The sequence below is a fragment of the Xenopus tropicalis genome, chromosome 3 (genome assembly GCF_000004195.4).
Source record: "Xenopus tropicalis strain Nigerian chromosome 3, UCB_Xtro_10.0, whole genome shotgun sequence".
NCBI classification, from domain to species: domain Eukaryota; kingdom Metazoa; phylum Chordata; class Amphibia; order Anura; family Pipidae; genus Xenopus; species Xenopus tropicalis.
The window spans coordinates 28,112,609-28,135,281 of NC_030679.2; the positions used below are offsets into that span (position 1 = coordinate 28,112,609).

Genomic DNA, 22,673 nt, shown 5'->3' on the forward strand with positions numbered 1-22,673 from the left:
CAGCATAATTGCAGCCTGGTACAGAATATGTGTTATATATACATCTATATCATTCCCTCATGGGTGGTTAATAAAGCAAATAGAATAAAAGCAAAATTAAGCAAATTATTTTCAGTGGTTTTAGTAAAAAGTCCTATGCAATCTGCCCTACAATTTTTATATCAAAAGGAAAACTATACCTTTAGAAAGAATACTTAACCAACTTGATAAATGGCATAGAACTTTACCAAACAAAAAACAAAACAAAACAAAAATATATATTTATATATATCAGTAAATATTGCTCTTTTACATCTTTTCCACCATTTAGTGATGGGCTGTGTGCTCCCACAGAGATCACATGACCAGAAATAATGCAGCTCTATTTATATATGCATCTTTTTGTCATTTTACAGTACATTTTCTGAATTATTTCATTGGCTGATGGTAAGTAGGTAGCAAGTTTTCTAAAGTAATTTAAAAGGCTGACAAATTTGACCTAACATTCTTGTAAAACATAATATTGAGGCGCTACAAAATATTCAATTATTATATTTAATATTATATAATAAATAGACAAATGGAAATTAAATGACAAATTAAATGTGGTATCTTATTTAATAGTCTTGAGTATCTTAAAACAAGAAAGACCAAGTAAGTGTAAGTTAAACTCTACTAGTGATCCAGTAAATATAGTGAATAAAATACCCCCTTTGTAAAATATAAGGATATTATAAGTCACCTAGGAGTTCCATGACCATTCAAAGGCATGAGGCCGAAGGCCAAGAGCTTTTATCCAGGTCACGGAACTCCAAGGTACTTATTTATTTATATTTATTATAATATACAAGTTTTAGTGAGTCATGTGTATACATCACTAAGCTTGGATAATAACTGATGACATCACTAAGCACAAGGATATAATTTACAGTTTGGTCCCATAGGGAAATGACAAAACTGTATATTATGTTTTTATATAAGAATGAGATATTTATTATTACAGTATTTTCATTTATTGATATAAGGGCTGATAAATGTCTGCACCACTTACATCGGGCATTATTCACATTATTCCCCAGTGGAACTTACTAAATTCATATAAAAAACATGCACATACTATCATCAGTATAAAGGAAACCAGGATAAATCCCAGGGCAGTGCTGCTTGGTCATTTTTCACTGCCAGTTGACAAAACAATATGTGAAATCAAAATATTATTATAGCCACAATCTGCATATAGAAAGAACACCATATTCTGTACTAATTTACTATTTATTTTTTGAAAACTAAGATATACATTTTTTTTAATACTTCTTATTAACTCCTGCCATATGTTCGGAACACTGCAGGAACAACAACTTTTACTATACTGGAAATACTGAACCAATATACATAGTTTCTACAGTATATTACAGTATTTTGCTGCCAGGCTATTAACCCCCTTGCTTACAACACAGAATCAATGTTGTGGGCAGGAAAAATGTTGAAAGGAGGATTTTTTATGCTCCTGCAACATACATCAAGTTAATAAACACAGGCTAACATGTATCCATTCTAACTTACAGGGGGACACGGAATGTACCATTATTTCAAGAAAAACTAAAAACAAGCTAAAATCCATCAAGTAAAAGAAACAAATGCAACTGTTAATGGTGCCAAAATACTTTCTGAGCATGTCACTGAGCATTTGTTACCACATACCTATTGTTTAACTACTGCAAATATAATTCATAATTCTAGTCTCACCTGGTTTAATTCATTAGTATTGGTTGCATTATTGGGCTCAGCATCACCTAAGAAATCGTTCCCCTGGGGATAATCCATAGGCTTCATATAAGTAAAATAATTTTTTTCAGTAGCAGAAGGGAAACAAGCTTGATAACACTGTCCCTGTGATTCCGGGGGAGCCATCCTCACTTCCATGTATTTTAAAGTTCCGTCTGCATTCAGGTAAAGTGTTGGTTTATACTGGTCTGTGTAATTCTTGGCCTGGTATTTGCTTGAAAAACAAAATCCACAGCTACTTCCATAATTGTCCCTTTTTAAGCATTTAACTAGCAGGATGATGAAAGTAATTAGAGAAACTACACTAATGGCAACCAATGAAATAATTAAGTACAAAGTCAAATTTGGGGATGTTTGAGAATTTGGGATCAAGTCCTGAGATTGCGGTAACTCTTGGGCAATGTTATCCACTAGATTTACAATTACTGAAACAGTCACTGTCAAACTTGGTTCCCCGTGGTCACTGACTGAAATTACAAGATGCTGCTCAGTATTATCCATTTCATGGAAACTTCGAATTATTCTTATTTCTCCTGTATATGGAGAGATCTGAAATAAAGTTTGACTTGTAGGTTCAAGAATCCTGTACATAAGCCAAGCATTGTGCCCAGAGTCAAGATCCACTGCAGATATTTTGGTAACCAAATAACCAGCAGAAGCAGATTGTGGAATCTTCGTTTGGGATGTAAACTCCATTGAATTTTCTGGGTATAATATAGTGGGGGCATTGTCATTGATATCCAAAATAAATATAAAAACTAATACATCTGAAGATAACTTTGGAGATCCAGAATCTTCCACCTTCACAGTTATTTGTAGAGTTTGAAAGGATTCATAATCAAAGGATCTCTGGGAATAAATATCCCCATTATTTTTATTGATGTATACAAATGAATTTACAGAAGAACCATTGATTTGGTTTTCAGCAATAGAATAAGTCAGCTCTGAATTAGCTCCCACATCTGGATCAGTGGCAGAAACAGTACATAATAAAGTACCAGGTTCATTGTTTTCTTTTATATGGGCATTGTAAACAGACTGAGAAAATGTGGGAGAATTATCATTAACATCAGATACATTGAGCACTACCACAGTCTGACTGCTCAAAGCAGGAGAACCTAAATCAGAAGCTGTAACATGTATTGTATATTGTGCTGTCTTCTCTCTGTCCAAGAGTTCACTAGTCACCAATGAATATCTGCTTTTGAATGGCTGAATTTTAAAAGGCAAATTTGATGGTAGATCCAACTGTACCTCTCCGTTTTTCCCTGAGTCCTTATCTTTCACAGTAATAAATCCAACTGCAGTTCCTATAGGAGCATCCTCAGGCACTTCATTGGTCTTAGAGGTAAAAATTATTTCTGGGCTATTATCGTTTACATCTTCCACTTCAATCTGGACAAGACATCGCCCGTCTAGTTGTGGTGTGCCTTTATCCATTGCTTTGACAAATAATTCATACAAATTTGACTCTTCAAAATCCACAACTGCTTTTATATAGATTTCCCCTGTCTTGGGATTCAAATCGAATATTTCTTTTGCTGCATCCGATGTGTGATGATCAAAAACATAACTAATTTCAGCATTAACTCCCTCATCTAGATCTGTTGCATTAAGCTTCATAACCATTGCCCTTAAAGGGAGGTTTTCAGGTAATGTGATTTTATAATTTGGCTGATCAAAATTTGGGGCATTGTCATTAAAATCTATGACAATGACTGTTATTTTGGTAGAACCAGATCTTGGTTGTTCTCCCCCATCAAATGCAGTAAGCAATAGTTCATGTTGCCCTTTTTCCTCTCTATCTAAGTTTTTTTCAAGTACTAATTCTGCAATGAGTATCCCATCCTTCCGATTTTTTACAGACAATGAAAAGAATGGGTTTGGGTTAATCTTGTACTGGTTAATACCATTGATTCCTACATCTGAATCCCGAGCAGTATCTAGAGGAAATCTAACACCTGGATTTGCATATAGCTCTGTAATTTTAATAATTTGATTATCTGAATAAAAAGTGGGAGAATTATCATTAATGTCTAATATTTCTATTTCTATACTGAAGAGCTCAAAAGGATTTTCGGTGCCTAGCTCCAAGGGCAATAAACATGTTAAGCTGGAACCACACAGGCTCTCTCTGTCGATCCTATCTCTAACAGTCAAAGCTCCGGTTTTCTGCTCAACAAAAAAATATCTGCCGTTTCCATCAGATCCCAAACTCAGTCTACGTTTCTCAATCTCTTCCAGGTTTAACCCCAGGTCCTGAGCCACATTCCCTACCAACGTTCCTGGCTCTGACTCCTCTGCAATAGAATATCGAAGCTGCCCAGAGACCCAGCCCCAGCTATAAAGGAAATAGAAATATACTACTTGCCATTTCCAATCCTTTCCTGGGCTTTGGAAGTCCATATCTTAGATCCCTTTATTCAAATATTATAGAATATAGATCCTTTTAAAAATCCATGTGTCTTTTTGGCTGTTGATCCTTTGACAAAAAAATAATCCTTTCTTTGCTGATAAATATCGCTGGAATTTTCATACCGACCGACACCAGCAGCCTATTCTTTGTTAGTCCGTGAAAAGATGGGAGGGTGTTTTGTGAGTCAAAGGGAGGAGTGTGGAGGTATAACATGATGAACACATCTACTGGTGCAGCTTAAAAATGGTTGACAAGATTGCCCTCTTCTGGCAGATAGTGTTAACTTCACAATATATTTCAGACTAATTTGGAATATTACTTTTACAACTATAAAAACATTTAGAAAATATCTAATGTTTGCTAGAAGTTTTATAAGTATTTGAAAATCCCAAACCACTAAATCCTACAAGTAAATAATTTTCCATACAAATCAAAAGATTTCTTGTTTTTGTCTTTCAAATAATCTATGAAAATATGATAATTTCCTCTCACTTAGCAACCAATACAGTGTAAAAAACAGTGACAACATTTACCACACAATGCCAAGTTTTGTTGCATAAAGACCTGAGCTCTGACAGTATGAACTCTCCATGATAATGTGCTTATTTTACACCTCAAAAGGAATATCTCCCCAATAGTTGCTCTAGCACCAGAAGTTTGAGAATCTTTAGCAACACAACGCTCCATCAGACTGTTCTACATTGGCATCGCCTTCCAACAGACAACAGTTTATCTCTCCGATATTCCAGTTTGCTACAGTTATGTAGTCATGTAATCTGAGTTTGTATGTCCCTTAGGCAGTCTCTCTCTGCACCTTTAGGTCTTTACAGTACATGGCTGCATTTTGAGTCTTTTTTACAATGTTTGTAATTTTTGTAATTTAAGCAGCATGTTTGCCCCTCCAACAGCCAGTCCTGCTAACATTTTGTCCCTCCGTTAGATATTATATTTCTTCTAAAGTCTGAATTATTGTACAATATGTAACCCTATCCTCACCGCTTCTGGCACTTTTGACAGTGTTACACTCCACGTGTGGCGCTCACCTGATGGCAAGGGACAAACCTGAATCACTCCACAGTGGTATTGGGAGAGACTGGGTACCTGGTACTTATTAGCGCAGTGCCTCCACCTAGTGGGATCCGGGAGTGCACCTACGGGTGGCTCCACTAGGAACAATAATAATGCACACACAGTACTTGATAAACTAAATTTTTATCTGAAATAAAGGGGAAACTAATACACATAACACTCCTATCAAAGTGGCAGTAAGGGCCTTACTAACTATCTTTGCCAGCGCAAGCTATCTCACTAACTATGTAAAGTCCTTTAGCTCAGTCCAAAGGAAACAGTTTATATACTTTAAATCTTCAAGCACTCCTTACTTTCACTTTAATTATACTCACTCCAGGAATCTCTTTGGGCGATTCACACAGAACCTTCAGGCGAGTCCAGCACCTACAAAAATGCAGTGCGACTACTAGCCCCTTTAGGTACTCAGATGGGATTCCCCTGCAGGTGTTTGTTCCTCCAGTCAGGACTCTTCACAGGATCTCTGTCTCTCAAGGTACAGGATCTGCCTTCCCTGTACCAGCCTGCTCCAAAAGACAGCTTCTTGTTATGCTACTCCTCTGTCTGAGCCCACTTGCAGCTTCTGGAGCTCTGGAACTTTCTCTCTCCTCCTCCTGACTTCCTCTGCCAGGCTTTCCAACTTCCCTTTCCTTTCTGTGGCTCCCAGGCTGCTTTGCAACTTCCTGCAGCCCTGAGCTTGCTATTCAACTTGTTGCTAGGCAGCAGCTCACCACACACAGACACAGTCTCAGTGCCTGCTCCCCTACAGGGAACAGCAGCAGGAGGGGGGTAAGTGCAGGGACTCAGCACTACCTCCCTACAAATATATAGATCAAGTACGGCAAATAGAGATATTAAATGCCACAAGAGATCTGTTATCTAGAAAAAGATACTACTCCTCTAGCTTCAAGATCATAGATTCTCACAAATATTCTACCAAATATTTTAATGGCTTACTGAAACAGTAGCTTTTTTTGCTGCACAAACCACCATTTGTTGGGACTGGAAAAGCTACTTAATTTTGATGGGATGTAAATTACTTTACTTTGTTTTTCTTACACAGCCTTTCTTTCACTGGTTATTTTTGGCTCACTGTTTAGAAAGACCTCAAACAGCTCAGTTCCACCAAACTTTGAAATCTGAGAAATCATATATTTTATATTAATTCCTGTCTCTACATATTAGGAGGCTTAATGAGGTTTGGGTTTAATATCTGGTACTGACTCCTAAGTCAAAATATTAAGTCCTTGGGCAATTCCAATAATTTCCCAACACCCACAAGACCAATTTTATGGTTGTAACATTCTGGGTTAGAGATTTGATGCACAGGAAAAATGTAATCCTGTAATACATATAATGGTTAAAAGCACTTATGAATAATGCAAAGAATAATTACAGCCATATATATTTTCTACTTAAATAGAGATTGAATCACAATATCAACTTTAACCTAAGACTCGTACAATATGTCAACAAATAAACACTGTTGTTAGACACTTATTACAGTACCCAGTCTCGAAGTTAACATGGACAAATGCTGCTCCTCAGAAATGTTCATTTGCTGAGTATATTATTTATAGTACAATAATGATGCAGTTTAAACATTTAACCCAATAAGAAACATAGTCAAAGTATCTCAAACTGTGTGTGCTAAAATACTGCCAGATCTTTATTTAATAACTGAAAAAATGTCAACTTTTTTATTTTGTTAGTTTTAGAAGTTTACAACAGACAACAGTTTGCAAATATGAAGCTATAACTTTATTTTTCTTCAAATGTTTTAAAAAAAAAAATAAAAAAAAATGTCAAAACAGATTAAAGGGTTCCTTTGTGTGGTCTCACAGTTCAATAACTACCAATCTGTAAAACAGATGAGAAATGTTTCCTGTACAGAAATGCAGTAGTGACTGGCATCACTATATTTGTGCCTAATATACACTTTTCACTTTGTATTGTTGCTATATTATATTTAAATACATTTTTTATTTTTATATTTGGATAACATAGGGTCTACTGTATCTTAAAAATTGAATTCTAGTTTTATAATCCTTCATTAGCCAGCACAAAACAGCATGCACTCGTCGGACTCCAGGACAGTGGATAAAATTTCAAAAAAGCTTTATTAAAGATAAAAACCTAACATGTTTCGTGTGACTGCACAGCTATTCCTCCATTAATGAGAATGTCCCCTTCAGTTTTACACACCAATTCATACAGTTAAGAAATGTTGAATAGGTAATAGTTTATACCAAAATATCAGTGTATCAGAGTATTTACTGTCTGCAAATGAATACTTAGCGCTAGGTCCTGTTACATAAACTGTATAAATATTGTGTGCACTACAGTTATTAATCAATAGCATTTTATCAGTACTCTATAAAATAATCTCAGCATAATGTCAGCATATCTGGTGTCAGCCACTTCTTCCTGAGGTGTTTTTATGCCGTCATCAGGGGAGGTGTAGCTGAATTAGGTCATATACCTTTTATGCCTAACATATTATATATATTGCCATTTCAGGGTTCAGGGTTTGTCCAAACAGGACAAATTAACAGGGTAGTATACTTTTTTAATTGCCCCATAATAAACATATGATGTAATTATGTGGACAAAATAAAAATGACAGGGAACCGTGTCAATAAGTTAGCCATAAATAGCATGTTACCTAATTCAGCCACACCTCCTTTTATGAAATGTCCAATGACGCTTAACGCTTCAGGAGGGAGTGGCTGACACAAGGTATGCTAAAAGAGGGAAAACACTGCCGTGCGGTATGCCGGATTTTAAAAATGTCATGTTTGTTGTGAATTGCTGAGATTGTTTTGCACTAATAAATTGCTGTAAGTAACTGTGCATAATATTTATTTGGTTAATAATGCTAGTAGTTCACTTGCTTTCTATTTTCCTTGTAGGATAACTGCATGTATTAAACAAAAGACAATTTAGTATTCAAAATAATGTATTAGATGCTTACGAAAAGTTATGATTAAAGCCATGACAATTATAAACATGCTATCTTAGAACTGATTTGCCCATATACAGGGCTGGATTAATGGCCTAAAGGGGCGTAGAGCTGTAAAATGTTAATTTGCCTACTGGTAAAATAAAATAATGGCACATTTTGTGTATCACTGAAATCTGCCTAAACCACACCTACTTTTATAGACGATTCCTACTTTTGCAGTCACTAAATATATTTTTTGCAGGATTTGTCCAATGTACAATCTAAAATGGCATCATGACCACCACGAAAAATTGGTTAAACAGCACAATCTGACCACATCAATAAACAATGTGACTTCATTCCAGCATTAAATGGTACAGTGACCTCTAGCATTAAATGTCACATTGACACATAGCATTAAGGGCACAGTGTCCTACAGCATCAAATGACACTTACATTACATAGCACGTAATCTCTCAGAATCAAAAAGACACCAGTTCTTCCAGTACTAAAAGGCATAGTAACCCATAGAATGAAAGGTTATACATAAAACAATGACACATAATATTCATTTATTCAATTACCAACCCTCAGAATTAAATGGTACAGTGACTCCTTGTGAATTCTTCCATCATGGAAAATACATGGATAAATCCGGAATGCTGTATTTCACTGCTTTCTAAAAAAAATACTGAGAATTTGTAAATTGGACCCTGTGTAATAAATTAAAATGAGGTGTAAGACGGTGAATGAATGTGAAAAAATGTAGTAGTGCTATTCAAACTAGGATTACATTGTCCATTTTAAAACATTCTACTATTGAAGCAATGAATTATTCTAATGCAGTCCACCCCAAACTACAGAGACATCAGGTAAATGGCAAAATGATTATAGACAGGTTCAACTTTATAAATGTAAAATATTTTTACTGATCATTTATGAAATCAATGAAATTTCCATATAGCTTTTTGCTGATAAAAACAGTCCAAGAAAAGAAAGGTGTAAGATTTTTAAATATAAATGTTTGGAACGCAAAGCAAACATTTTTCCTTTTCGTGACAACTGAACCACTGGAGTATACTGTTCCACTGCAGCCTACAGATGAGCTTCAATTAGCTGCTTTAATTAGTAACAATATTGGGCCCGATTCACTAAAGTCCGAAATAAGGAGTGCTATTTATAGCATGCGTTAAAAATCTTATCACTTCTTATTTTTCGCTCGATTCACTAAAAGGACACTTGTCATAATTAAGAAGCGATGTTCTTGGCGTTATTTATCTTGCGACGACATATTTTCAAGCAATATATTACGCAGCGCACAACATATTACGCAGCGCACAACATATTACGCAGCGTGCGATATATTACCCACGTAACCATTACTTTCTGAAGACTACCGTTCTGAAAATTTTGCGCTCTGCGTAAAATATCGCGTGCTGCGTAATATGTTGTGCGCTGCGTAATATATTGCTTGAAAATATGTTGTCGCAAGATAAATAACGCCAAGAACATCGCTTCTTAATTATGACAAGTGTCCTTTTAGTGAATCGAGTGAAAAATAAGAAGTGATAAGATTTTTAACGCATGCTATAAATAGCACTCCTTAGTTCGGACTTTAGTGAATCGGGCCCCTTGTTTCCTATTCAAGCTAACAGATGTGGGAGCTTCTTTGCCAACTAAAATGCACTTACGGAAATGTTGCCCACTGACAAATATCTGAGCACTTTGAAGATGCTGGGCATCATTTATATTAGTCCCTGCCCCAGTGGAGCTTACTAAGTCCCCTATTAAAAACACAAAAACTATGGTCAGTATAGGGGAAAATGAAAAAAAAACCCAGGAAAAATCCCAAGGCACTGCTGCATACCTAGTTTTCATTGGCAATTTATAAGTCAATATGAGTTATGAATCTAAAATCAGTATATTTTCAAAGTCACAATCTACATGTAGAAAGAATATCATATTCTGTACTATTTATTGTATAAAACTTACATGAAAAACAAAAAAAGAAAAACAAATGCAACTGTTAATGGTACCACAAATCCTCTCTAAGTATAAATGCAATTTTTTCGTTACCACATAATCTTTTTTAGATAGAATTGTAACCCATATTTCTAGTCTCACCTGGTTTAATTCATTAGTTTTGGTTTCAGTATTTATCTCAGCATCACCTAAGAAATCGTTCCCCTGGGGATAATCCATAGGCTTCATATATGTAAAATAATTTTTTTCAGTAGCAGAAGGGAAACAAGCTTGATAACACTGTCCCTGTGATTCCGGGGGAGCCATCCTCACTTCCATGTATTTTAAGGTTCCGTCTGCATTCAAGTAAAGTGTTGGTTTATACTGGTCTGTGTAATTCTTGGCCTGGTATTTGCTTGAAAAACAAAATCCACAGCTACTTCCATAATTGTCCCTTTTTAAGCATTTAACTAGCAGGATGATGAAAGTAATAAGAGAAACTACACTAATGGCAACCAATGAAATGATTAAGTACAAAGTCAAATTTGGTGCTGATTGAGAATTTGGGATCAAGTCCTGAGATTGCGGTAACTCTTGGGCAATGTTATCCACTAGATTTACAATTACTGAAACAGTCGCTGACAAACTTGGTTCCCCGTGGTCACTGACAGAAATGACAAGATGCTGCTCAGTATTATCCATTTCATGGAAACTTCGAATTATTCTTATTTCTCCTGTATATGGAGAGATCTGAAATAAAGTTTGACTTGTAGGTTCAAGAATCCTGTACATAAGCCAAGCATTGTGCCCAGAGTCAAGATCCACTGCAGATATTTTGGTAACCAAATAACCAGCAGAAGCAGATTGTGGAATCTTCGTTTGGGATGTAAACTCCATTGAATTTTCTGGGTATAATATAGTGGGGGCATTGTCATTGACATCCAAAATAAATATAAAAACGAATACATCTGAAGATAACTTTGGAGATCCAGAATCTTCCACCTTCACCGTTATTTGTAGAGTTTGAAAAGATTCATAATCAAAGGATCTCTGGGAATAAATATCCCCATTATTTTTATTGATGTATACAAATGAATTTACAGAAGAACCATTGATTTGGTTTTCAGCAATAGAATAAGTCAGCTCCGAATTAGCTCCCACATCTGGATCAGTGGCAGAGACAGTACATAATAAAGTACCAGGTTCATTGTTTTCTTTTATATGGGCATTGTAAACAGGCTGAGAAAATGTGGGAGAATTATCATTGACATCAGATACATTGAGCACTATCACAGTCTGACTGCTCAAAGCAGGAGAACCTAAATCAGAAGCTGTAACATGTATTGTATATTGTGCTGTCTTCTCTCTGTCCAAATGTTCACTAGTCACCAATGAATATCTGCTTTTGAATGGCTGAATTTTAAAAGGCAAATTTGATGGTAGATCCAACTGTACCTCTCCGTTTTTCCCTGAGTCCTTATCTTTCACAGTAATAAATCCAACTGCAGTTCCTATAGGAGCATCCTCAGGCACTTCATTGGTCTTAGAGGTAAAAATTATTTCTGGGCTATTATCATTTACATCTTCCACTTCAATCTGGACAAGACACCGTCCCTCTAGTTGTGGTGTGCCTTTGTCTATTGCTTTGATAAATAATTCATAAAAATATGACTCTTCAAAATCTACAACTGCTTTTATATAGATTTCCCCTGTGTTTGGATTCAAATCAAATATTTCTTTTGCTGCAGTTGATGTGTGATGGCCAAAAAGATAACTAATTTCAGCATTAACTCCCTCATCTATATCTGTGGCATTAAGCTTCTTTACCATTGTTCTCAATGGGAGGTTTTCAGGTAAAGTGATTTTATAATTTGGCTGATCAAACACTGGGACATTGTCATTAAAATCTATGACAATGACTGTTATTTTGGTAGAACCAGATCTTGGTTGTTCTCCCCCATCAAAAGCAGTAAGCAATAGTTCATGTTGCCCTTTTTCCTCTCTATCTAAGCTTTTTTCGAGTACTAATTCTGCAATGAGTATCCCATCCTTCCGATTCATTACAGACAATGAAAAGAATGGGTTTGGGTTAATCTTGTACTGGTTAATACCATTGATTCCTACATCTGAATCCTCAGCAGTATCTAGAGGAAATCTAACACCTGGATTTGCATATAGCTCTGTAATTTTTATAATTTGGTTATCTGAAAAAAAAGTGGGAGAATTGTCATTGATGTCTAATATTTCTATCTCTATACTGAAGAGCTCAAAAGGATTTTCAGTGCCTAGTTCCAAGGGCAATAAACACGTTAAGCTAGAACTGCACAGACTTTCTCTGTCGATCCTATCTCTAACAGTCAAAGCTCCGGTTTTCTGCTCAACAAAAAAATATCTGCTGTTTCCATTAGATCCCAAACTCAGTCTACGTTTCTCAATATCTGCCAGGTTAAAAACCAGATCCTGAGCCACATTCCCTACCAATGTTCCTATGTCTGACTCCTCTGCAATAGAATATCGAAGCTGCCCAGAGACCCAGCCCCAGCTATAAAGGAAAAAGAAATATACTACTTGCCATTTCCATTCCTTTCCTGGGCTTTGGAAGTCCATATCTTAGATCCCTTTATTCAAATATAATAGAATATAGATCCTTTTAGAAATCCATGTGTTTATTCTGCTGTTGATCCTTTGACAAAAAAATAATCCTTTCTTTGCTAAAAAATATCCGGGGAAATTTCATACCGACCGACATCAGCAGCCTATTCTTTGTTAGTCAGTGAAAAGATGGGAGGGTGTTTTTGTCATGAGAGGAGGAGTGTGGAGGTATAACATGATGAACACATCTAGTGGTGCAGCCTAAAAATGGTTGACAAGATTGCCCTCTTCTGGCTGATAGTGTTAACTTCACCAAATATTTCAGATGAAGGAATAAAGACTTTATTTGGAATATTTACTTTTTTACTATAACAGACATAATAAGGTTTAGAAAGATAGCTAATTAGAATTATTTGAAAATTCCAAACTGCTAAATACAAGTACATTATTTATAATACAATTTAAAAGATTTTTTGTTTTTGTTTTGAAATAATATACAAAAATATATCACTACTAGTATCCTCTCATTTTGTAGCATGCAACGCTAAGTCACTTTGTCAATCAGCCCTCAACGACATCAGACCGGACTCTCCATGCCAGCACCAACTTTGCAACAGTTCTTTCTAATTATGGTCCTCCTTTCTTACTATGCACAAAACCTCACCTCCATGACAACTTGCTCTTTTATTCCACATCCAAAGGAATGTCTCCCCAACAGTTGCTCTAGCACCAGGGATTTATGAATCTTTAGCAGTAAACTGCCCATTAGTGTGCTTCCCTGACAGACTGTTCTACATTGGAATCACTCTCCAGAAGGCCAAAACAGCCTTTCTTTTACTAGTTATTTTAGGAAGTCCTAAAACTTCAAGACCTATAAAAAAAATCATATATTTTAGTAATTCCTGTCTTTACATGTTAAGGGGTATTTTTTCTGGATCGGTGCTTGGCTGACTTATCGAGATCTGGGCTTTATATCTGGTACTGACTCCTGAGTGAAAACATTATGTTCTTGGGTAATTCCCTTAATCTCTCAACACCTACAAGACAAGTTTAGGTTGTTATTTATCTGGCACAGAGGCTTGGTGCACAGGAAAAGTTTAATCCTGCAATGCATATAATTGGTAGAACCATTGTAGTATAATGCAAAGAATAATTACAGTATTATTACATTATCTGCAAAAATAGAGGCTTGATCACAATACCATATTATATTAATATATTGTTCAATATATCAACAAATGAAAACTAGTTCGTTGTGCAGAGTACATTATTTATAGTACAAAAGTGATGCAGTTTAGCCATTTGACCCAATATATATTGGATTTTTTCAAATAAATTTTTTCACTAATCGCTAAGTCCTTGTGCGTGCGGCTCTCTGTCCTTTTATTGTTGTCATATATATATATATATATATATATATATCAAACTCAACAGTAGAAAGCACTCACAGCTATAGCATCAATCAAGTCAGTGATTTATTTCAGCATAACATCTACGCGTTTCGATCACCACAGGATCGTTACAAGACTATATATATATATATATATATATATATATATATATATATATAAAATAACTAAAACAAAACTAAAATAATAAAATTGGCATTTTAATTTCCTTAGTTTTGTAACTAGCAAATATGCAGCTTAAAATACTTTTTTCTTACAAATCAAATGTTTTAGAAATGGCAAACCCCAAACAGATTGCAAACAGATTGCATGGGTCCTTTGTGGGGTTTCACAGTTCAATAAATGTGAAACAGATGACAAGTAATTCTCCTGCGTCTACAGAAATACAGTAGTGACTGACATCACCTGGATGTACCGGATATACACTTTTCACTTTGTATTGTTGCTATATTATACTTAAATACAGTTCATTTTTATATTTCTATAACACAGGACCTACTGTATCTTGAAAATCGAATTCTAGTTTTAAAATCCTCCAGTAATGAGAATGTCTGCAAGCAAGTACTTAGCGCTAGGTCCTTTTACATATAATAATTAAATAAATACAAATCATGTACAGTTACTCACTTTGCAGTTACCAACATGACATTTATTACACAGCAGTGTCCTCTCTCTGTCAGCATACCGTGTATAGGCCATAGGGCCTACAGAGTGTATACTTTTTTAATTGTCTTGTAATAGGAGTATGATGTAATTATATGGCCCTGTTATACAAAATAATGAAGTGCCCGATGGTGTAAAACTCTTCAGAAGGGAGTGGCTGACATGGGGTACAGTATACTGACTGAGGAAGGACACTGCTGTGTGGTATGTTACATTTTAAAAGTTAACATTTTCACATTTCATGTGAATTGCTGAGATAAGTAAAAGTTCACGATATTAATTTAGTTATATAGGCAGTATTTCACTTGCTTGGAATTCTCCTAGTAAGATAACTGCATGCATTAAACATAAGACAATTTTGTGCTCAAAATCATGTAAGATTAAATGTTTACAAAAGGTTGTGATAAAACCCATAGTAATTATAAATACACTATTTTAGAACTTAAATGCTTATAGAGTATAGAGCTGCAACATTGTAATCTGCCTACTGGTAAAATAATATAATGGCATGTTTTTTCCTCACTGAAATCCACATAAACCCCACCTACTTTTTGAGACCATTTCCACTTTTGCAGCCATAGTCACAAGATATATGTTTTGTAGGTTTTATACATTGTACAATCTAAAATAGTGTCATGACCCCCATGGCAAAATGCATTAACAAGCACAAAGCGTCCTCATCAATAAAAAGGACAGTAACTTCATTCCAGCATTAAATGGTACAGTGACCTTTAGCATTAAATGTCCTATTGACACTTTAAAAAGGCACAGTGTCCTATAGCATCAAATGATACTGTGACTTGTACCATTAAATAGCACAGTGCCCTTACATTGCATGGCACATTATCTCTCAGCACCGGGCACCAGTTCTTCTTGTATTAAAAAGTAAAGTAACCCACATAATGAAATTTTAAGCGTTAAACAATGACCCACAGCATTCATTTATTCAGTAACCAACCCTCAGAATTAAATGGTAAAGTGGCTCCTTGTGAATTCTTTAATTTGGCTGAATCTTTTACAAAGGATTTGGAGTTCAACTGAACCCAAAAATAGCAGATGCATTCATAATTGAAGCTATGAATTATTCTAACTCATTCCACCACAAACTACAATAGAGACATCAGGTAAACAGCAAAATTATTAGGAACAGGGTCAACTTGATACATTAAAACTATTTTTAGGGATCAATAACATTTTCATATACTGTAGCTGTTTTTTCTCTCTTTTGCTGATTAAAACAAAAACAGTCAAAGAAACAAGAGATGCAACTTTTAAAAATAAATGTTTGGAAAGCAAAGCAAACATTTTTCCTTGTCATGACAACTAGACCACTGAGCATACTGTTCCACTGGAGCCTACAGATGAGTTTCAGTTGGTTGCTTTAAAAGAGAAGGAAAGCCATTTTGGCATTCTACTGCCAACAGATTTGCCACATTAGTGCCACCTAGAATGCTATATCTATTGTGCAGAAAGCATTACCATACCTGAGTAAAGAGACCTAGAAGCTTTCTCTGTCTTTTTAAGATAGCAGTTGCCATTTTAGCTTGGTCTTCATAGCTTCCTGCTTGAAGCATAGACATTATAGCTCAGATTACACATTCCTAAGAGTGGGGGGAGTGAGTTTTATGAATTCTTATGGCGGGAGCAGGAGAAGGGAGAGAGGAGAGAATTGGGCAGCCTCTGGCCCTGTGAATGAAGGATTTTTCTTAGAGAGAAATTCAGATACCCAAAAACATGTTTACAAAAAAGGAGACAAGAAATCTTGATAGAATCTTTGATAGAGGACTCAGTGCAGCGTTTCTGTGAGTGCTTATGGCTGTATTTAAATAGACCTTTCTGATAAAGCTTACTTAGTTTTTACCTTTCCTTCACCTTTAATTAGTAATAATATTGTTACAGTATGGTTTCAAGCTAATGGATGCAGCAGTAACAAATGTGGGAGCTTCTTTGCCAACTAAAATACACTTGTGGAAAATTTACCTATTGTGCCACAGCCCTAATAGTGCAATTGAAATAAAGCTTTAAACCATATTTGTTATTTTACAGTACATTTTATGCATAATTTCATTAGCTGACTGTGCCTAGGTAGCAGGATGTGTTCCCTCTTAAACTTTTGAGGTTGTACATTCTATTAACATGTTATAAAATATTTCATAAGGCTGACACCTTAGGCCTAACAGTTTCATAAAAGTATAATATTAAGGTGATTAAAATATAATTATATTAAAAAAGGCAACTTGAGATTTTATGACAAATAAAACTTGGTAGCTTATGAAATGATGCTGAGTAGGTTAACAAGGTTAGACCCAGTTAAATTCTACTAGTGATCCAATAAATGATATTTATATTTTGGCATGGTATTTTTATGATTGTTATCCTTCATTTATATAGGGCTGACAAGTATATGCACATTATGAATATGCCTAGTCCCTGCCTCAATGGAGCTTACTAAATTCCCTATCAAAACCACACAGACAATGGTCAGTATAAGGGGAAACAAAAATTCAGGAGAAATCCCAGCGCAGTGCTGCATGCCTTTATAAGTATATGTAATCATGAAACATGTATCTGAAATCAGTATATTAAAAAAACCCACAGTCTGCATATAGAAAAAACATCATATTCTGTACTATATACTTTATGTAACTTTCTAGATTGACATTTCCACAAAAACCACAAATGTCTAGCCATTTATTAAAAGATCTGAATTGAAAAAGCAAGAATGAATGGAAAAAAACACGAAAACCACAATTTTTTTTTTACATTTTCCTACAAATAGTGATGAGCGAATCCATCCCGTTTCACTTCGCCAATAAATTTGTGAATCTGTCAAAAGATCCGCGAAACAGCGAAAATGTTGAACGGAAAAAAAAATTGTCGCCCGCGTCTTTTGACGCCTGCGATTATTCTTGCAAACATTTTGGATGTGCGACTATTCTTTTGACGCCTGAGACTATTCTTGTGACAATTTTGGACGTGTGACTATTCTTTTGATGCCTTGCGACTATTCTTGCGACTATTCTTGCGACTATCCTTGCGACTATTCTTGCGACTATTTGCAAAAAATTGTTGCCCGCGTCTTTTGACGCCTGCAACTATTCTTGCAAACATTTTGGACCTGCAACTATTCTTTTGACGCCTGAGACTATTCTTGCGACAATTTTGGGCGCCCGGCGAATTTTTCCGCTGCAAATTTTTTCATCCGTTTCGCTAAACAATCCAATGGCGAAACACGGGAATTCGTGGCAAATCCATGCCTGCCAAAACATTTCACCCTTCACTACCTACAAATCTTCATGGACTTACAAATAAAAAAAAACCTCAACTCTAAACCATGAATTAAATAAAAATTTTTACAATTTACCTAGGACAATTCCTATTAAATTCCACATGACATTGACAGCGTTTAGATGGCATATTCTTACGTTTGCATTATTTGTGGTGTTGATGCATAATAACTGGTAAAAATGTTTTTTCTATGAATAAAAACATAAATCATGAAAAAAACATGAAATATGAACATTAATAAATGCTCCCTAAAAGATATTATTTTTATATTCCATAGTAAATAAAATAAATTATGCTTTTCCCTGGCATTGGTTCTGATTGCTGAAGGAAAAGTGCATTGCTAGACAACAAGCTTTTACTATACCAGACTACATTACATTTCAGTATATTGCAGACTGAACCCCCTTGCTGACAATGTAGATCTCTGTTGTTACAGGCAAAGAGTTGAAAAATATATTTATTATATATTAACATTCTTACTTAAAACAAGGACACATGGAAAGAACCAGAGACCTTTAAAATAAAATGTCAAGTAAAAAAAAGTGCTACTGTTAATGGTATCACAAATCCAAATAAGTGCCTTATTTTTGTTACCACATACACATGTTTTTTTAGAGATATTAGAATTGTAACCCATATTTCTAGTCTCACCTGGTTTAATTCATTAGTATTGGTTGCAGTATTCATCTCAGCATCACCTAAGAAATCGTTCCCCTGGGGATAATCCATAGGCTTCATATATGTAAAGTAATTTTTTTCAGTAGCAGAAGGGAAACAAGCTTGATAACACTGTCCCTGTGATTCCGGGGGAGCCATCCTCACTTCCATGTATTTTAAGGTTCCGTCTGCATTCAAGTAAAGTGTTGGTTTATACTGGTCTGTGTAATTATTGGCCTGGTATTTGCTTGAAAAACATAATCCACAGCTACTTCCATAACTGTCCCTCTTTAAGCATTTAACTAGCAGGATGATGAAAGTAATAAGAGAAACTACACTAATGGCAACCAATGAAATGATTAAGTACAAAGTCAAATTTGGGGATGTTTGAGAATTTGGGATCAAGTCCTGAGATTGCGGTAACTCTTGGGCAATGTTATCCACTAGATTTACAATTACTGAAACAGTCACTGACAAACTTGGTTCCCCGTGGTCACTGACTGAAATGACAAGATGCTGCTCAGTATTATCCATTTCATGGAAACTTCGAATTATTCTTATTTCTCCTGTATATGGAGAGATCTGAAATAAAGTTTGACTTGTAGGTTCAAGAATGCTGTACATAAGCCAAGCATTGTGCCCAGAGTCAAGATCCACTGCAGATATTTTGGTAACCAAATAACCAGCAGAAGCAGATTGTGGAATCTTCGTTTGGGATGTAAACTCCATTGAATTTTCTGGGTATAATATAGTGGGGGCATTGTCATTGACATCCAAAATAAATATAAATATTGATACATCTGAAGATAACTTTGGAGATCCAGAATCTTCCACCTTGACAGTTATTTGTAGAGTTTGAAAAGATTCATAATCAAAGGATCTCTGGGAATAAATATCCCCATTATTTGTATTGATGTATACAAATGAATTTACAGAAGAACCATTGATTTGGCTTTCAGCAATAGAATAAGTCAGCTCCGAATTTGCTCCCACATCTGGATCAGTGGCAGAGACAGTACATAATAAAGTACCAGGTTCATTGTTTTCTTTTATGTGGGCATTGTAAACAGGCTGAGAAAATGTGGGGGAATTATCATTGACATCAGATACATTGAGCACTATCACAGTCTGACTGCTCAAAGCAGGAGAACCTAAATCAGAAGCTGTAACATGTATTGTATATTGTGCAGTCTTCTCTCTGTCCAAATGTTCACTAGTCACCAATGAATATCTGCTTTTGAAGGGCTGAATTTTAAAAGGCAAATTTGATGGTAGATCCAACTGTACCTCTCCGTTTTTCCCTGAGTCCTTATCTTTCACAGTAATAAATCCAACTGCCGTTCCTATGGGAGCATCCTCAGGCACTTCATTGGTCTTAGAGGTAAAAATTATTTCTGGGCTATTATCGTTTACATCTTCCACTTCAATCTGGACAAGACATCTTCCCTCTAGTTTTGGTGTGCCTTTGTCTATTGCTTTAACAAATAACTCGTAAAAACGTGACTCTTCAAAATCCATGGTTGCTTTTGTATATATTTCCCCTGTGTTTGGATTCAAGTCAAATATTTCTTTTGCTGCATCCAATGTGTGATGATCAAAAACATAACTAATTTCAGCATTAACTCCCTCATCTAGATCTGTGGCATTAAGCTTCATTACCACTGTACTTAAAGGGAGATTTTCAGGTAAAGTGATTTTATAACTTCGCTGATCAAACACTGGTGCATTGTCATTAAGATCTATGACAATGACTGTTATTCTGGTAGAACCAGACCTTGGTCGTTCTCCCCCATCAAAAGCAGTAAGCAATAGTTCATGTTGCGTATTTTCCTCCCTATCTAAGTTTTTTTCGAGTACTAATTCTGCAATAAGTGTCCCATCCTTCCGATTCATTACAGACAATGAAAAGAATGGATTTGGGTTAATCTTGTACTGACTAATACTGTTTATTCCTACATCTGAATCCCGAGCAGTATCTAGAGGAAATCTTACGCCTGGATTTGCAAATACCTCTGTTATTTTTATAATTTGGTTTTCTGAAGGAAAAATGGGAGAATTATCATTAATATCTAATATTTCTATTTCTATACTGAAGAGCTCAAAAGGATTTTCAGTACCTAGCTCCAAAGGCAATAAACATGTTAAGCTGGAACCACACAGGCTCTCTCTGTCGATCCTATCTCTAACAGTCAAAGCCCCAGTTTTCTTGTCAACAAAAAAATATCTGCCATTTCCATCAGATCCCAGACTTAGTTTTCGTTTTTCACCATCTTCTAGGTTAAACCCCATATCCTGAGCCACATTCCCTACCAACGTTCCTGGCTCTGACTCCTCTGCAATAGAATATCGAAGCTGCCCAGAGACCCAGCCCCAGCTATAAAGGAAATAGAAATATACTACTTGCCATTTCCACTTCTTTCCTGGGCTTTGGAAGTCCATATCTTAGATCCCTTTTTCAAATGAAACAAAACACAGATCCTTTTAAAAATCCATGAATCTATATTGTTGTTGATCCTATGACAAAAAAATAATCCTTTCTTTGCTGATAAATATCCCTGGAATTTTCATACCGACCGACATCAGCAGCCTATTCTTTGTTAGTCAGTGAAAAGATGGGAGGGTGTTTTGTGAGTCAAAGGGAGGAGTGTGGAGGTATAACATGATGAACACATCTACTGGTGCAGCTTAAAAATGGTTGACAAGATTGCCCTCTTCTGGCAGATAGTGTTAACTTCACCAAATATTTGAGACTAAAGAATAAAAAGTTTATTTCAAATATTTATTTTGATTTTATAAACATCAAACATTTAGACAGATAGTTAATATTTGCTAGAACTTTTAGAATTATTTGAAAAGCTGAAAAATACTATCTTGCAAGTAAATAATTTATCATATACAATTCAAAAGATTCCTTGCTTTTGTTTTTCAAACTATATATGAAAATGTATCATGGATAATTCTGTCTAACTCTTTGAAGCCTACAAGTTAGTCTGTTCCCCTAGACCTCTATCAGCACAAACTCTTAATGCAAGCACCAACTTTGTAACAGTTCTCTCTCCCCGTCATCCTCATTCCCTTATTAGTCTCTTTTATTCAACCCCCAAAGCAATGGTTCCCCAACAGTTGCTCTAGAACCAGAGATTTGTGCAACATTAGCAGTACAGCTCGCCATCAGCCTGTTTCCCCATCAGACTATTTACCAGTGGACTGACTCTCCTACAGGCAACCATTGATTACTCTGACATTCTGGCTTTCTAAAGTTACGTAATGTGAATTTTGGTATGTCTCTTAAGCAGTCTGTCCCTGTACCATTAAGTCTGTACAGTATATTATATAGTCTGTCTGCATTCAAAGGAGTCTTTTTGTCTTTTTAGAAGTTTGTGTATTTGTCATTTAAGCAGCATGTTTTTCTGTCTAGCAGCCAGTTCAGCTAACATCTTGTCCCTCTATTATACATTTGCCTCTTCTGAAGTTTAAATAACTGTACTATATATACATTTAATGCAGAATATAGGGATATCAAATGCCACTGAAGGCATCTGGTTTTTATCCAAACATACCAGCCTTCCAGTCTCAGGACCATAGATTTGCAAATTGAGATCAGTAAATGAACACTCTTGGTAAAGACTTGTTACAGTACCCATTCTTAATGGTAACTAACAATTGCTACTCCTTGGAAATGATCCGTTGTGGAACATACTTATTTATAGTACAATAATGATGCAATTTGGCCATTTGACACAATATGCAAAATAGTCAAAGTTTCTCAAAACATTCATGATAAAATGTTTTCAGATCTTTATTTAATAATGGAAAATGGATTTTTAATGTTGTTAGTTTTGGAAGTTCACCACAGCCAAAACAATTTGCAAATATTCAGCTTGAAATACTTTTTTTTCCAAATCAAATT

At 35.5% G+C, this 22,673-nt stretch overlaps 1 protein-coding gene across 22 annotated transcripts in view; it reads right to left on the reverse strand.

The window, feature by feature from the left end:
* pcdhga11 (protocadherin gamma subfamily A, 11) overlaps positions 1–22,673 on the reverse strand; it is a 264,554-nt gene that overhangs the window by 107,558 nt on the left and 134,323 nt on the right. For 2 of the 22 annotated variants that reach the window (XM_031898035.1, XM_031898031.1), the window contains exon 1: positions 18,758–21,397. In XM_031898035.1, coding sequence (XP_031753895.1) covers positions 18,758–21,202 — 2,445 coding nt within the window. In that variant the 5' untranslated portion in view covers positions 21,203–21,397. 22 annotated transcript variants of the gene reach the window in all.